General features: G+C 41.4%; 1 protein-coding gene and 1 long non-coding RNA gene across 2 annotated transcripts; both read right to left on the reverse strand.

Annotated features, from left to right (window-relative positions):
- Positions 1 to 9,517: 9,517 nt before the first annotated feature.
- Positions 9,518 to 11,201, reverse strand: ARMCX1 (armadillo repeat containing X-linked 1). The gene has a single exon (XM_069463620.1). The coding sequence runs from the start codon at positions 10,900 to 10,902 to the stop codon at positions 9,541 to 9,543; it is 1,362 nt and encodes a 453-aa protein (XP_069319721.1). The 5' UTR covers positions 10,903 to 11,201; the 3' UTR covers positions 9,518 to 9,540.
- A 500-nt stretch (positions 11,202 to 11,701) lies between these two features.
- LOC138378538 (uncharacterized) lies at positions 11,702 to 13,197 on the reverse strand. The gene is made up of 4 exons (XR_011231951.1): positions 13,124 to 13,197; positions 12,733 to 12,782; positions 12,143 to 12,287; positions 11,702 to 11,821 (listed from the first exon to the last, which is right to left on the reverse strand). It is a non-coding gene; the product is annotated as an uncharacterized lncRNA (long non-coding RNA).
- Positions 13,198 to 17,801: the final 4,604 nt, after the last annotated feature.

Below are 17,801 nucleotides of genomic sequence, written 5' to 3' on the forward strand. Positions count from 1 at the left end.
ATTGTGGTTTTTTGTTTTTTTGTTTTTTCTTTTTTTTTTTTTTTGAGACAGAGTCTCACTCTGTTGCCCGGGCTAGAGTGAGTGCCGTGGCGTCAGTCTAGCTCACAGCAACCTCAAACTCCTGGGCTTAAGCAATCCTACTGCCTCAGCCTCCCGAGTAGCTGGGACTACAGGCATGCGCCACCATGCCCGGCTAATTTTTTTGTATATATATATTTTAGTTGTCCATATAATTTCTTTCTATTTTTAGTAGAGACGGGGTCTCACTCTTGCTCAGGCTGGTCTCGAACTCCTGACCTCGAGCGATCCACCCGCCTCGGCCTCCCAGAGTGCTAGGATTACAGGCGTGAGCCACCGCACCCGGCCTCATTGTGGTTTTGATTTGCATTTCCCTGATGATTAGAGATGTTGAACACTTTTTCATATGTTTGTTAGCCATTTTTATATCTTCTTTTGAAAAATTTCTATTCATGTCCTTTGCCCACTTTTTGATAGGGTTGCTTGATTTTTTCTTGCTGATTTTCCTGAGTTCTAAATAGATGCTTGTTATCAGTCCTTTATCTGATGTGTAGTATGCAAAAATTTTTTCCCATTCTGTAGGTGGTCTGTTTATTCTCTGGACTGTTTCTTTGGCTGTGCAGAAGCTTTTTAATTTAATCATGTCCCATTCATTTATTTTTGTTGCTGCTGTGATTGCCTTGGGGGTCTTCTTCATAAATTCTTTGCCTAGGCCAATGTCTGTAAGAGTCTTTCCTACATTTTCTTCTAGAATTCTGATTGTATCACGCCTAAGGTTTAAGTCTGTTATCCACCGAAGCAGGCACCTTTTAAAAAGCAGTAAAGACATAGAGGATTTGAACAATATAGTCAAAAAACTTGACTAAATGGGAATATAAAGAATATTACACTGAACAATTGCAGAATACACGTGATTTTCAAATACACACGTACATTTATAAAAATTAATCAAATATTAGGTCATAAAAATGTTTCAACACATGTAAAAAGATTGAAATCACACAGAGAGTGTTGTATGACCACAGTGGAATTAAACTAGAAATCAATAAGAAAGAGATAACTAGAAAATCCCAAATACTTGAAAATTAAGTAGCACACTTATGAATAACCTATGTATTAAAGAAAAAGTGTGAATATAAATTAAAAATATTTTTTATAAAGTGTGGTATAAGTATACCATGGAGTTCTACTCAGCCGCAAAAAACAATGGTGATCTAGCGCCTCTTGTATCATCCTGGATAGAACTGGAACCCATTATCCTAAGTGAAGTATCCCAAGAATGGAAAAATATGCACCGCATGTACTCACCAGCAAATTGGTATTAACTGATCAACACTTATGTGCACGTGTAGTAATAACATTCATTGGGAGTTGGGCAGATGGGAGTGGGGAGGAGGGGATGGGTATATACACACCTAATGGGTGTGATGCGCACCTTCTGGGGGATGGACACACTTGAAGCTCTGACTCGGGTGGGGCAAGGGCAATATACGTAGCCTAAACATTTGTACCCCTGTAATATGCTGAAATAGAAACATATATTTTGAACTAAATAACAATGAATATGCAACATATAAAAATGTATGTGATGCAAGTAAAGCAATGCATAGAAAGATATTTACAGATACACTGTATATGTTTATAAAGGAGAAAGGCTAAAAATCAATGATCTAAGTACCCATTTCAAAAACTTATGAAAAGAACAATAAATTAAACCCAAGTGAAAGATAGGAAGTAAATAATAAAGATAAGAGCAGAAATTAATGAAACAGAAAACAAGCACTGGGAGAAAATCAACGAAGCCAAAAGCTGGTTCTATAAAAATGCTAAAAAAAATTGATAAACCCATAGCAAGAATGATTAAGGGGAAATAAACAGAGTAGCACAATATCAGTCATGAAAAAGTGGGCATTCCTACAGATTCTAGAAATATTAAATATGCAATATTAGGGTAAACTGATACAGGAAGAGATACAAAATTTGATTAGTCCTATATCTATTTTTAAAAATTGAATCTGTAAAAAATTTTCCCACAAAAACATTCCAGTTATGGATAGCTTCACTGGTGAATTCATCTAAATACTTAAGGAAGGAATTATACCATTTTCATACAAACTCTTCCAGAGAAGAGAAAAAGAGGACACACTACCTGTATTAGGTTTTTCCAGAATGAATAATGAATATCTTTATGTATGTGTGTATATATATATCCAGAATATGTATGTGTGTGTGTGTATACACACAGAGAGAAAGAGAGAGAGAAAAAAGAGATAGATAGGGAGACAGAGATTTTAAGGAATTGGTTCACACAATTATGGAGGGTACCAAGTTCAAAATTGTGGGGTAGGCCAGTCTGGACACTCAGGAAAGAGTTGATGTTGCAGATTGAGTCCAAAAACAGTTTGGAGGCAGAATTCTTTCTTCTTTGGGTGACCTCAGTTTGTTTTCTCTTAAGGCCTTCAACTGATTGAATGAGGCCCACCCACATTATGGAAGGTGATCTGCTTTACTGAAAGTCTACTGATTTAATAGGCCGGGCTTCGGTGGCTCACACCTGTAATCCTAGCACTCTGGGAGGCCAAGGCTGGAGAATGGCTTGAGGTCAGGAGTTCAAGGTTACGGTGAGCTATGACTGTGTCACCACACTCTAACCTGGGTGACAGAGGGACACCCTGTCTCAAGAAAAAGAAACCTGAGGATGAAAAAAACACTTGATGATGATACCTTAATCCCATCAATGAATGTATATGCAAAATTCTAAATCTAGTAATAACAAAAAGAATCCAGGAGTATGATAAAGAAATAATACACCGTGACAAATTAATCAATTGCTACAATGAGAATTCAAACATCTCATTCCCAATTTCTCTCTTAGACTTATTCCATTTTATTCTTATATTTTTTTCTCTATTTGCACTCAATAATTTTTTTAAAGTTATATTTGCATCGTACCCACTTTCAGTCAGGATGTCACACATGATGTTACTTTCTCTTGCAGGTGCCTGCAAAGATGTCTTGATTAGTACTGTACATATCTTCAAGATCCAATAGCTTGTTTGGTGCTTCTAGGATACCAACGTCCTGTCCTTGGTTGCAAGGCACAGATAACATGGAACTTGAAGAATGAGATTAGCCAGCCAGCAGATTTTAACACGCTCAAATGCACTGATTAGCTCATTCATCATCATGTGTCCTGAGATGGAAGATATTATGAGTACTTCACTTCCTGACTCAGAATTTTTGGTCCAGACCACCTTTTACAAATGGTAGAATTTTCATAGCCCAAAGTATACTGTAGCTTACCCAATGGTGTTTTAGGATCCTTCATAATGGACTCATAACACAGTTGTTAGTATCACAACCTTCCCCAACTCAATTTACGTGCCATCCCAGATCCACTTGGTCCCACCCCCTATCTTGGGCCCTGGTCAACTTCCTTACTTCCTATTCATTCATGTTGTTTCTGCATTCATAAAGCCCAGGCCACTGCCACTTCCACTGCCACTGCTATTCCAGCAATAGCTTGAGGAGTCACCTAACATAGAGTCACCTAACAAGGAGAGACTAGTCTGGCAAACTAGCCAGACTAGACCCACGGAAGTACAGGGGAGTTAATGCCCCATGGAGCAGACTTTGATCAATGGAAAACTGGCTACCCAAAAGACCTGACAAATAAATTCTTTTTCATTCCCTCCACATAAATAAACTATTCTTAGATGCAGCAATTTTATATGCCCTGACTGAAGACATCACATGAGATAAAGTGATCAGCTGCATTTTTGTTGAAAAGTTATATCCAGATGCCTAACTCATCCCCTTATATTTGCTTTCTGTCTTTCTCTGCCTCACTTCCCTTTTCCCCTCACTCTTATTTCCTTGTACTGTACATCCCAACAGTGTCACCAAGTAAACCTATGCCCCAGGCTCTGTTTTCTAGTCCTGAGCTAAGAAACCACACAATTATTAATTCTATTTTTAATAAAATGAGCTCTGTGGTATAGGACTTCACCAATAGTAGCTCAGTGCACCATGCCTCAAAAGTAGTAACCATGAAAATAATGTTTCTATTTATGGAGAAAAAATAACATTTTGTAAATAACCAAAGACTGATAGAATATAAAATTTCTTCTACAAAGTATACTGTCTGTCTGGGGAAGGAAAAGTGTTGAGAATGGATGTCAACTTTGTAATATACATATTGTGTTAATACAAAAAAATTTAAAAGAAAATATTAAAATGTGTTTATCAAAAGCTTTAAGGGAATATGAGTCTATTTTTATAACCTAGAGATGGCTCAACATGACCCAAAACCTAGAAGCCATAAAGGGAAAATATGCAAGATTTGACCACCTGTAGGTAATCACCTATAAAGGAAAAAACAGGAACAAAGCTAACTGAATTAGATATCCACCAAGTTCTCCTACTTTGAGGGCACCAACCTCTAGCTAAATTGGCTATATTCTGTGATCGCTAAATAAACAGCCTTCTATGACAACGTGCTTTCCAATGTAGATTGATCTTTGGGAGAGAATATTCTGAACAGCAAACACTAAGAATCTGGTCCGCTTGATAATTATATTCTCTACAATAACAAAAATTATTGTTCTGTTTTCTATTTTCAAAAGGAAATCTCACCTCATTTGATAACATGTTACATCCTCTGCAAACTTAGAAATGCTCAATAAACAGTGAGGCTCTATGGCCAAAGAAAGGTGCTTGTATTACATCTACTCTTTCACTTTTTAAAATATCAATGGTCAGCGGGGCCAGAGCATGACACTAAGCCCACTCTCAAGGTGGAATGAATTACATTTGCATGAAACTGTCAGGATAAATTTGCCCTCTAAGGCTTCCTTCCCTCTCCTCTCCCTCCTCCCTCCTCCCTCCTCCCACACCTATCCTCAAACCACACACACATTGCCCAAGCCCTTAACACAAAGCCTGAGAGGGCCCCAACGGAGAGGGTCAAGCAGGAGGGACACCACTCTGAGAGGTCAATATTTCTCACCGTGTTTAATACCACATCCTCAGGACAGGCCAGACCAGAGACCCCAGGATGGCGGTGACACAGCTCTGGCTTAGAGGCAAGGAAGAGCCACAGTTTAATCAGATCAACAAGAGAAAACCTTCAGCCTGGGATGAGAAGCAAAATTAATGTAAAAAGCTAGTATTGTAAACCGTATTAATCATTTTAAAAGCCATTCTCAAGGGAATTTAGCAGAGAAATTAATGAAAGAGAGCTCTAAACAAAAAAATTGCCTGAACCACATCAATTTGCTAAACCTACACTTGGAATCTCTTTGGAAACAAGGTAGGTAAAATATGAATTTAAAAGAAAAGAAAACCCGTTTCCTGAACCTTGAAATATGATGCTTTGGTTGACAAGTTACAGCAGAACTGAACTCCACCTTTGTAAAATCACCTTTGAACGTGTTTGGACTGGAATAGAACCACTTGGATTCCTAAAACTGTTAGAGGAGAACAAAACCCAAATAGCAGGATATCCTCTGAGTTTCTGATTTCTCGGTTTCCCAGGAACTGCCATCCTCTCTAAAGAGAGGACGCTGCCTCCTCTCTGCTCCCGTGAGCCACCACAATCATAACCACAATCCTAGAACTCTGCCTTTCCCCAAAGGGCTGACAATGACAACCTCCTATGTGCAAACATTGGGACATCAGCATGTGGCCTAGACCAGGCAGTCACACACCTGTCTCACGCAGCACTTTCCCGAAGTCCCGGATATTCGGTCTAAAGAATACCAGGTGCGGACATCAAAAGTACATGCAGCACACCTACAGCTGTGCCACGCTAAGACTGGCTCCTTCTCAGTCTCTGTTCTGTTCAACAAGGGTTCCAAAAAACCTTAGCATCCAGTCACACCCAGGGTCCCCTTAAGACCACAGTTATTATTCCGTATTAAATGCCCACTGGTACGTGGCATGGTGTCATGGAAATTCAATGGTCACTCCAAGAGACACAGAAGCACAGAGAGGCTACCACCAATCATCTCCCAGAAGGAGGAAATAAAGACAGAAGTGCCAGGGAGGGAGAGGAAAGAAGAGTGAGAAGGAACAAGGGGAGGCAAAAAGGAGCAGATGGTCACTAGTCAGGCTCGTGCCTGCCTTGATGGGGCTTTTTACTACTCCAGTTAACCTCACTTTCACCCCAGGTATAAAAGTCACTCTGCACCTCAAGTTTGACATATCAACACAGAAGTTATTATTTGCTCCATACCCAAACTGCTCATCCTACCTGTCACATAGGAGCAACAAGATAATAGCAGTTTCTCTCTTCCTCACCTGAGCCTCACCTACTGACAATTCCTGAGACTTTCTCGTTCCTCTACATCTTGCTGTGTGGGTGTCTATAAAGTTGTGGACTCAACATAAAGAATCTCATCTCCATCTCCATCTTCATCAAGGGATGGTTTTGTGTTGCATACCTACAGAGATATTATACAGGTGTTTGGCTTCATACTAAGCAATTTTAAAGCAATCAATTGCTCAAGTTTGGAAGGCCACTAGCATTGCCTCTTATTAATAGAGTGATCTTGCAAATTTTACCCAACTTTGGGTATTAAGTACATCTTTCCTTTTTTATCATTGACGAGAAACAGAATTTCATTGATCTACAATGCCTTTGATTACTAAATGCATTATTATTTTATATACCACTAAGAAAGAAAAAAAATACTTCTAATTAAACTATGACACAATTTTAAAGTGCCATAAATTGTAAGATGCATCGTGACTTCAGAGATAATAAATTGTGAAAAAAAACAGATCTATCTTATGATCAATGAATACAGTAGTGCTACTTAGTACCATGACCATATTTAACATAAACCCCAAATTTGGTTTCTAGGTCACTGGGTAACACTTGAAAATGCAGAATATATTTACAATGAATTTCTTTAAATTAGCAGTGAAATGAAAAAAGAACATTTAAAATACATTTATAGGGAACTTATGAAACCCAAAAACATGTACCTGTATTCCCAGAATTTCACCAATATTACTTTGAAAAATATCGACTTAGGCTTCATGTCTAAACCCTGTTAACATCACCCAGACATCAGGGATGTTGTAGAAATTGATGAGATCAACATCAAGAAAACATTTCCAACTATTAGAAGGAAACAAAGACCCTATTCCTCAGAGGAATTATTTTATGAGTTTATTAAATGCCACTTATGTATGGTAGAATGACACCTTAGGAAAAAAAAGGTAAACCTAAAATCATCAACTGTGTCTTTTAGGGAACTAAGGGCATTCACTTTTAGTAATTAACTGCTATGTTCTAACAATGTGTTAGCATTTTACGTACGTTACTTCAATGTGGTATTATCCACATCTTCACAATACATCTATTATTTTAACACATTTTCCTGTTTGGTCTAAGTATTTTCCACAGAATATGTGTTCCAAACATATCCATTTAAACTCTGTCCCTTCTCCCATTCTATCATCCCCTTAATTTCTAACCTTATCTGTATCCAACAATTTTCTTTCCAATTACATAAAAACTCAACATCCATTACAGATAAGAAAACACAGGTGATAAAAAAGATTAAAATACTAAATTCATACATTACAATTTTACTCATAAATAACTACTCTTTTCATTTGGGTATACAGCCTTTCAGAAGTTTTAATGCATGTAAATATTTTATACTTCTCAAAAATGGGATATATTGTGTATACCGTCATGTAACCACCTTTCCCACTTAAGATTATACACTGAATTTTTTCCATGTAAATAAATGTAGATGTCCATCAATATTTTCAACAGCTGCAGAATATTTAAATGTGTAGACATACCTTAATTTGTTTAGCCAACTGCCCATTTTGAGACACTTGGGTCATTTACAATTTTTCACCCTTCAAAACAGTTTTGAAGATGCACAGCTTTGTACAAGCCAACTATTTGATTATATCCTAAGGATAAATTTCTACAAGTGGAATTACCAGGTCAAAGGGTATTGCACATCTTGAAGGCTTCTGAAGCCTGTATCCCAATGGACCTTGTACCAATGTACACTCCCACTTGCAGTTTGAGAGTGCTCTCCTCCCACACCCTCACCACCCTCACCAACACTATGGGGTGTGAGAGAGGCTCTTCTCCCTTGTGAATCCCAATAGCACTCTAGATGGTTCCATAAAGGCCCCACCTTAACCAATCTTATAAAAGAATCTGATATAAGCATGAAAACTTATTCTTTCTTCTACTATATTTTCTTGTTATTTCAAAGTAGTAACTATCTGATTCACTTACATAGACACCAGGATTGACCAGGAAGGAGGGTGTTTTCTTATCAAATGTACCCAGGCCCCTATAATAAAATTGACCCTCCATATATGTCCCTAGAATAGATCCCAGCACTTATTGGTTCAAAGCGTCTCTCACTTCCATCCTCTCCTTACTGTTCCCACGGCCACCAGTGAAATTTCCTGCCTTTATCATCTCATGCCTGGACTATTGTGGTCACTTCCTAACTGGTTTTCCAATCCCCAGTCGCCACTCCTGTCCCCACCCCAGCTCAGACCCATCCTGCACACCAATCTACTACATTGTTTTCCTTTTATCTTGTCACTCCTTTGGTCATGAAAGGACCTGTTTTCTCCCGGGGTGGATGGGGTAATAGTCAGATACCCCAGTTTTGCAGTTGGGGGTGCTCCACAGTGGGGACTAACCCCTACTTCCCTACTCTATCTGCCATCACTCCCCTCCCACACTTCCCACTCTAGGCAGGCCATCATCCTCTCTGGAGCAGGAATCCTACCTCCAACACTTTCTTCCCACCACTCCTCCCTCCTTGAATGCCCTTCTGACCTTTTGGTATCCTATCCTTCAAGCCCAGCTTACTTAAGTGTGCCCCTCCTCTGTAAAACTTTCCCCAAGCACTGTAGCGTGCAGCTCTGCCACCTCTAAGCACTAATGGAAAGCATCTGACCATGATTGGTGGCTCTCAGTTTTGTTACTATTAGTATCTCTTTGTTTCCATATATTTTGACTTTCCAAACAGATCATAAACTCAAGAACAAGGACAATGTCTTTTTTTCTGCTGCTTAAAACATAACTTTATTGATGAAACACAGTCTTAGATTAATAAACGTAAACCAATACAAAAGTATAGCTTATTTATATTGTTGTATTATGTAAGTTTGAAAATAAAAATAAAAAGTATAGCTTATTTATGATGTATAATTTGTTCACCATCAGTTTAGGTAGAGGAAAGAGTAAAAATATCTCAGTCTAAGTAGCAAGATCAAATCAATAAACCTTTTCTTTGTACAAGCTCTAATATTCATTTGGCATCCTTAAAATGGTCCAGCTTAAACCCGACCATCACAATCAGCATCAATCACTGTTGATGATCTGTGATATTCATTATTCCAAAATAGTAGCTGAAAGCATCTCTTTGCCACATGAACACAGTGAAAAACAAAAATTTACAAAATACATTGTTTATAAGTTCAAACTAAAAAGTTGCCTCAACACTGTTTGGGATAGACTCCAAATTAGAGTTTGGTTAATACTTTTAGGACCTTTACTTTCACCACCAGATCATTGTGACTTGCTAATGCTTTAATTTTCTTAACACAAACTCCAGATTCTTTGAATAAGAAAAAAAGTGAACTTCTGCTGAATTCTTTCCTGGATGATGCAAGCCCTTCACTTTTTATGTTGTCATTTATATTCTCAAATAGAGTAAGGATATTAAGAAGAATCTCTCTATCCCATTCTTTATTAAAGAGGGAAATCAATTCTGATGGTACTTTACAACTGACCAGCTCCCTTGTCATAGCTGGATTTTCAGTGAAGTTTATAATTAGTTTCATAATCTGTATCTTGGTGAAGTGATTTCCCAGGAATAGCAAAGCAAAAAAGTCTGGAAAAGAATAGGAAAGCAAATGTTGGTAATGATTAGTCACAGTCATGTTGGTTAACAGTCTTAATCCAGCCATCTGCACAGCTGAATCCAAATGACAGACCATGGTGTCATCGCACACTTGACTGATATACATCTTAATTTTGCCCTGATTTTCAGCATTCACACTCAAGTTATTAAGGGCATTGTAAGTCTTTTCCCTAATAATAGGGTCTTTGGTTTTTATAAGTTTTGCAATAATTGGTACACCACCCAATTCACGTATGGCATTTTGGTTAAATGAATATGCTGCATTGTTACCCAGAGTGATCAAGGCTACTTCTTGAATAAAAGGATCATTTGTTCTCTCCAGGATGTTAAGGACCTTTTGAAGGTCCGGAGCACTCAGAATATCATCAATTTTATAGGGAAAGTGGAACTTGCCCCTGCGGACAGGCCATGTTGTAGGTAGAGCCTTGGTGCTCTTACTTCGGGTCTTTCCCTTGGATTTTCCACTTGCCCTGCTCCCAGCCCTAGCCCCACTCCTGGTGGGGTGGCAGCCTCCACCCCTGCCTCCTGGGCAAGGTAAACTCGGTGCAAGGGTCCTGTTCCCAGAGATGGTACCCACCCTGGTCCCTTTGCCCGCCTTTGCACTTGCCTGTTCCTTCAGGGTGTTGAAAAGGGCCTTGGCCTTGGCTTCTAGGCCACCTCCACTCTGGGATGCCAAGTGGGACTCCGCTTTTACACCTGGACCACTCTCCAGTCCCAAACTCACCTCAGCTTTGGCCTTGGAGGAACCCTGAACTTTAGCCCCAGACCCTGTCCCAACGTTAGCCTTAGCTCTTTTTCCAGTCTCAGTCCCAGTCTCTGACGTGTCACTGGACTCCTCGTCGTCATCCCAGATTTTCTCGTTCTCATCTCTTCCCCAGGTCAGTTTGTATACGCAGTAGCAGGCACCAGCCCCAATGACCACGCCAGCGGCCACACAGCCAGCTTCCCGAGTGCGGCCCATGGTAAAGCCTGGGAGAATCTCTTAACCTGGGCACAGAACAGGCTTGCTCTGCCCCAGAGCGGGGCGGAGTCTTCAGCTACTGGCTGGCTTTGCGAGCAGCAGAGACAAGACCTAGGAATAAAGGGAAGATCTCAGGCTTCAGGCTCCTCCTCCTTTTGTGCCTTTGCATGCAGATAGACTGACAAACGTACAAAAATACAGGGATATTGGCAGGGACTCGGGGCTTGGTATCTAGATCACTGATCTCCTTCCTCCATCGGGAAGCTGATTTGGGAAATTTTTCCCACCTCCAGATTTCCCATAAGTTCCCCTACCCAACCCCAGAACGTTAAATTTAAAGTATCTGATCAGTTCCCTACCACTCCTGCCCTTCAGATGTCCTAGGGGCAGTGGCTCCCTCACACACACCCACAGAGGTCCAGGCAGTTTCTTCGTCCTGAAAACCTGCAGACAACGGAGTGGGGAGTGGGGTACTGAGCGCTCAGAGGACAGACGGACCTCACCGGGATGGGGCAGGTGTCCCTCTTCTGAATCCCTAGCCCCAATGTTTCCCACCTTCCATCACCCCTCTCCTCACAGAGCTGCAGCTTTGAACTTCATTATCTCCCTCCTCCTCCTCTTTTGATGATCCTCTCCTCCAACCCTCCACCCCATCCCACCCCACCCCCGTCTGTCACATCCTCTGAAGGTGACGCCACACCCCCTTCCTTGTAACAAAATGCATGGTGGTGAAGTGAGAATATCTAGAAGCCAGACGAGCGTGAAGTGTATAAAAGTCTTTAACTCCGTCCTTACCTCTGCCACTCCCACCATATCAAAGGGACCAGGACAACCGCCTTCCAATTATACCAACTTCCACTGCTCCGGAGCAATTTCCTTCCTCCCTCTTCTCGGTTTCCGCCTCCGCCAAACCTAAGGACTGACAAACTCTGGAACTGAGTTTTTGGTGGACAGACCAACACCAAAGACACTGTACCCCAAACAGTAATTTGGGGTAACATCCTCCCCACCCCAGGACTCTCTTGACACTCACCCCCTCCCAGCCACTTTCTTCCCTGTCTAGTACCTGAAAAGCACTTTCTTTTGCAAGCTCCGAAATGTTGTAGAGAGAGGAAGGAAGGAGGGGGGAGGAGGAGGAGGAGGAGGAGGAGGAGGTGGTCCATGGACCCAGGGGAGTTTGCTGTCGCCATCATCCTCCACTCCAGGGGTCCCCAAACCATGCCATCACCCTCACTCTCACCTATTTGGTTCTGGACGATTTTCCTCTTCTTCCTGCTCCTAGGGTTGGATTGGCCTTCAGGAACAAGATTCACAGACACAGGCGACACGGCAGAGACAGACGGCTCAGTGAACAGCACTTCGGAGAGTCCCAATACCAGCTTTTCCTAATTCAGGGTCCCGGTTGTCAAATGGATTTTACCTTTTTGTCTCTCACCCTACTCCCACTTCTCTGGACTCCGCGGACAGCAGCCCTCTCGCTACCGGGCGTCCAGCCCCCTCCGGTTCCCACCCCACCCCACGCCCAGCGGTCGGCCATTTTCCCAGCAAAACCACACCCCTTGGTAACCGCAGGAGGGAGGGCGCAGCGAGGGCCTATGAAAAACCCGAGGAAGGAAAGAAGACCAAACAATCTCTTCGGTCCCTCTCCCCAGCGCACCCTACCCCCAATGACAACTATTTTTCCTGGAGGCACTGTCACATCCTTTTTCCTGCAAAGAATGGCAGGGAGTTTGCTGGAGAGTCATTAACGGGTCCAAGTTAAGGCGAGGACCTCTGCCAACCCCACCCTTCCGGGGACCGCGGGGCAACTCCAGCTTTACACAGACTGACCTGCAGGGATTGGAGGCAGATTATTCCTTTGCTCCAAATGGCATAACGCTCTACGGAAAGACAAGGAGGATAACAGTCAAACGCACAACCGCAGGATTCTGGCTTGGTGGATGTATCTGCACGCCAAGACGCAAATCCTAATATCTGCCCTCCCCGATTCAAGGTCCTGGATGCCAAAGGGGTTCCCCGCCTCCCCCCCCCCCCCCCCCCCCGCCTCCTCTCTAGTCTGGGATCTCCTCTGAAATCCGGCCCCAAGGGCCACCATTTTTGTTCTAGGAAGGGCCAGGGAGACTGCAAGAGTGTTGAGAAAGTGGGCTGGGTCCCCCTTTGGCCTCCATCCTCCGCTGCCCGCACTGCAGGGATCCCCCAGGCGGTGCCCATCCACACAGACCTGCTGGGATCCAGGCATATACCTCCTCCTCCTTCCCCTGGCCACAGGCCCGCCCTCTGGGCAACAGGGAGAGAGCAACCCGACCAAACAAAGACCAGGATTAGAAGGACATCTGCACACGTCGGCTTCTGCTCACGTGAGGGCCACGTCACCCGTGAGATCAGGACCCCAATTACCACTCCCACCAGCAGTGCGGCAGGAGCCAGCCCTCCCCTTTCCTTCTCTGCCACACCAGGTCCTGCCACTCATTTTCCCTTTTGCCATTCCCGGAGACCAGAGGTAGCTTCTCTTTGTGGTTGGGATTTGTCTGTCTTTGGTTAACAGGGAGAGACTGCATCTGCTCCCATGTCCACTGGCTTTTTCTTCCTCTTTGAGGAATAATTTTTCCTCTTCCCTACTCCCAGTGCAACTGCCTTTCCCTTCACCGCCCACCCTCCAAGGCATGAAGTTCCAACATTTCCTCTCCACCCCTATACCAAATGGAGGGCTGGATCTCAGAAAAGGACATAGGTAGTGGGAGTGTCTTGCTTAAACTTTTCTGTTCACTTTTTAAAAATCAGTAATACATTACTTTTATATTGAGAAAATGAAGTGATGCTATTTTCACTTGAGTGGAGAAGAATTTAAGGGGGAGGGAAAAGCCCAAAAGGCCTCATTAATTTCATTATGTTTATTTGTGACACAAGGAAATTGTTTCTACTGGTTATAGCCAAATAACAGCTTTCAAAACATTCTTATTTGTTTTAAAACTGAAAACTGGAATTTTTTACATGGTCTATGAATTAGTCCACGAAGAGACGACCAGTTGTCTAATTCTGGCCATTTTTACACAAATGATTCATTACTTTTTTTTACTTTTGAATCAACTTGCAATTTGATAAAATAAAAGCAACACAATCCTGTCTTGTTCAATTAAATAAAAACATTTATTTAATGTCCCAAAGTCTTGGCTGTCTGTTGTGTGAGCCTCTTGTGATTTGATGGCTACTATGAACATCTGCTCCTGGATTGGATTCCAGTCTATTAAGGCTGAGGCAGCTGAGGCGCAGAGATGGTCTCATGCTGCCTGCCCTGTCAAAAGCGGGGGAAGGTGCTCCCTCCCGCCCCTGCCCCTCCCGCATTCCTGAGCCTCTCACCCCCAGCATTCGGGCACCAACCTCAGTAAACACCTTTGGCTCTATCCCTTCCTCCCCCAAATTCCCACATCGCTGCGAGGTAACTCAGCGATGCACAGTAGGGATTACTGTTCCCACCTACCCCTCTGCCCCTTCTTCACGGTGAGCGGCAGGGTGAACGTTGCTCCGACCACTGTGTGCTGCCACCACCTGGCCTGAGACGTGCAGCCTGCTGGGCCTCTCACTTCTGGCTACGTTAACTCTCGGACACACAGGGAGAACCTAACCTTTGGGTTTTTTAAGTATACATACATAATATCTGCAAATGACGATTTTTCATTTCTTCTTTTCCATATTTATATCTCTTATTCTTTCATTTTCTCCACATACTGTATTGACCAGAATTTCCAGAACTGCACTGAAAAATAGTGGTGATTCCGCACAGGCAGCTCTATTCAAAAAAAGAAAAAAAGATAGTGGTGATTGAAGTAAATGGGAACGCCCTTAATACTAATATTTCACCATTTAGCGTGACATGACATTTGCTGTTTGTTTCTGATGTGTTCTTCTTCACCTGTGTATGTGTGATTTGGAGAGGACGCCTAAAACTGCACATTCATAACCCTTTATGTTAGGCTGAGAAAAATTTAATTGTCCACATCATAATATTGGGAGGGGGAGGGGAGCAGGGAGAGCTGCCACAGTGCTGAGCTATATTGGTGAGCAAACACAGACACAGACTCTGCTCTCACAGTGGAAATAAGACCTTCATGAAATAAGCACACATACACACAAACTGAGAAAGATACTGTGAAGGAAAGAAACACTTAATATAGTCAAAGAAGTGGCATAGTCTGAGGATCCGAGAAGGCTTCTTTGCTGAAGCAGAGTGAGTAAAATTTTGAGCTGAGATGAAGGAAAACAGGTGTAAACTAGGAAAGAGGGGGGCAGAAAATAAAAATGTCTCAATTTCCTCACCCCTCCAATAATTACTGTGATAACCAATCCACTTCAATCCTAGGATAAATCCTATGAAAATCACTGCTAACTTTTCAGTTGATTCCTTCCAGGTTTTGTTGTTGTTTCATATATATCAACAAAAATACATATGTAAATACATTATATGTGTATGTACACATATTTCTTTCTAAAATAATTTGAGATTATACTATGTATACTATTCTTTAAAACATTTTTTTCCTAATATGTCACGTACATCTTTTTATCAGATACACTAATACTCTGTAGTGAGGATTTGCCAGAATTTAACCAATCTATTACTGATTGATATTTAACTCTTCCCAATCTTTATCTATTACAAAAATGCTGCAGTGAAGACTCTTGTATACCTATATTTTGGCAATTGCAGTATTATTTCCTTAGGATAAACTCCTAGAAGTAAAATCACTGTGTCAAAGTGGATGTTTATTTTATTTTATTTTTATTTCAGGATATTATGGGGGTACAAACATTTTGGTTACATGTTATGACTTTGCCACATCCAAACCATGATTTTAGGTGTGCCCTTCCCCCCATACAACGCTCACCACGTCCATTAGTTGTGAGTTTCCCCCCCTAACCCCCCAACCCCCAAAGAATATTACTGCTGTGTGAGCACCTTAGTGTTGATCAGTCAGTGTCAATTTGATGGCACGTACATGTGGAGCCTATTCTTCCATTGTTGTGATGCCTCACTCCAGAGAATGGGCTCAAGCTCTATCCAGGAAAATATAAGAGGTGCCAGATCATTGTCGTTTTTTAAAACACGGATGTTCATTTTAAATTTTATCCATTATGCCATCTTTCACCTCTTAAATTTTGATATATATATATATATATACATTCTATGTCGTACTCCAAAACTTTTAATTTTTTTCATTATAAGTAAGATTAAGCATCTTCTTCACCATTTATATTTCTTTCTATGAACTGCTCTTCCTCATTTTTTCACTAAGTTGTTCATCTTTTTCTTATTAATACATACGAACTTTCTGTAAATTGAGTCCTTTGTCATAGGTGTTATAAATATTTTTCCAATTTATAATCTTCTTTAGACTTCTACTATACAGAATTTTTTCATGGTTACGGTGTAAAATTTACCAACTTTTTTCTTTACATTTTTTCGGGTTTGTGTTCAGCTTAAGAAGACTTCTGTTTTCTTTTTCTTTTTTTCTTTTTTTTTTGTTTTTTTGTTTTTTAAATAGTCTCGCTCTGTTGCCTAGGCTAGAGTTCAGTGATGTCATTATAGCTCAATGCAACCTCAAACTCCTGAGCTCAAATCATCCTCCTGCCTCAGCCTCTGGAGTATCTGGGACTATAGGCGTGCACCACCACACCTGGATAATTTTGGCATTTTTTGTAGAGACAAGGTCTTGTTATGTTGCTCAGGCTGGTCTCGAACTCCTGCCCTGAAGTGATCCTCCTGCCTTGGTCTCCCAAAGTGCTAGGATTACAGGCATCACCCACTGCACCCGGCCTTATGTTTTCTTCTAATTTTTTATGTTTCCTTTTATATCTAAATTTTTGGTCCACATGAAACTTTCCAAGTGTTTAGCAAATTGTCCTAATGCTAATTATCAAATAATACCCTCTTTAAATCACTGATTTAAAATGCCATATTTATCATAATTTTCATAACCTAAATATCAACATATATTTGGATCTATTTCTTGACTCTTTATTAGGTTCTTTTAAACTGTTATTTTTTATTTCTTTTTAAGTACCAAACTGTTTTATTTATTTATTTATTTTTTCAGCTCATTATGAGGGTACAAAAGTTCAGGTTATGTATATTGCCCATGCCTCCCCATCCCCCCGAGTCTGAGCTTCAAGTGTGTCCATTCCCTAGACAGTGCACATCGCACTCATCATGTAGGTATGCACCCATCCCCTCCCCCCACCCATCCCCCCCAGTCGGAACTTCAAGCGTGTCCATTCCCCAGGCAGTGCGCATCGCACTCATCAAGTAGGTATACACCCATCCCTTCCCCCCAGCCCTGACCTCTGTCCGATACCCAATTGGTGTTATTCCCAAATGTGCACTCAGGGAAACCAGTTTGCTGGTGAGTACAAGTGGTGCTTATTTTTCCATTCTTGGGATACTTCACTTAATAGAATGGGTTCCAACTCTCTCCAGGAGAACCAAAGAGATGCCATATCGCCATTATTTCTAATAGCTGAGTAATATTCCATGGTATATATATACCATATTTTGCTAATCCATTCATGAATTGATGGGCATTTGGGTTGTTTCCACATCTTTGCGATTGTGAATTGTGCTGCTATAAACATTCGGGTGCAGGTGTCTTTTTTATAGAATGACTTTTGTTCCTCTGGGTAGATGCCCAATAATGGGATTGCTGGATCGAATGGTAGGTCTACTTGAATCTGTTTAAGGTATCTCCACATTGCTTTCCACAGGGGTTGCACTAATTTGCAGTCCCACCAGCAGTGTATGAGTGTACCTGTCTCTCCACATCCATGCCAACATGTATTGTTTTGGGACTTTTTGATAAAGGCCATTCTCACTGGAGTTAAGTGACATCTCATTGTGGTTTTGATTT

This window comes from Eulemur rufifrons, chromosome 30 (genome assembly GCF_041146395.1).
Source record: "Eulemur rufifrons isolate Redbay chromosome 30, OSU_ERuf_1, whole genome shotgun sequence".
Taxonomy (NCBI): Eukaryota; Metazoa; Chordata; class Mammalia; order Primates; family Lemuridae; genus Eulemur; species Eulemur rufifrons.

Coding starts and splice junctions, on each gene's coding strand:
- ARMCX1 (XM_069463620.1), bottom strand. CDS start 10,902: ATGGGCCGCACTCGGGAAGCTGGCTGTGTGGCCGCTGGCGTGGTCATT.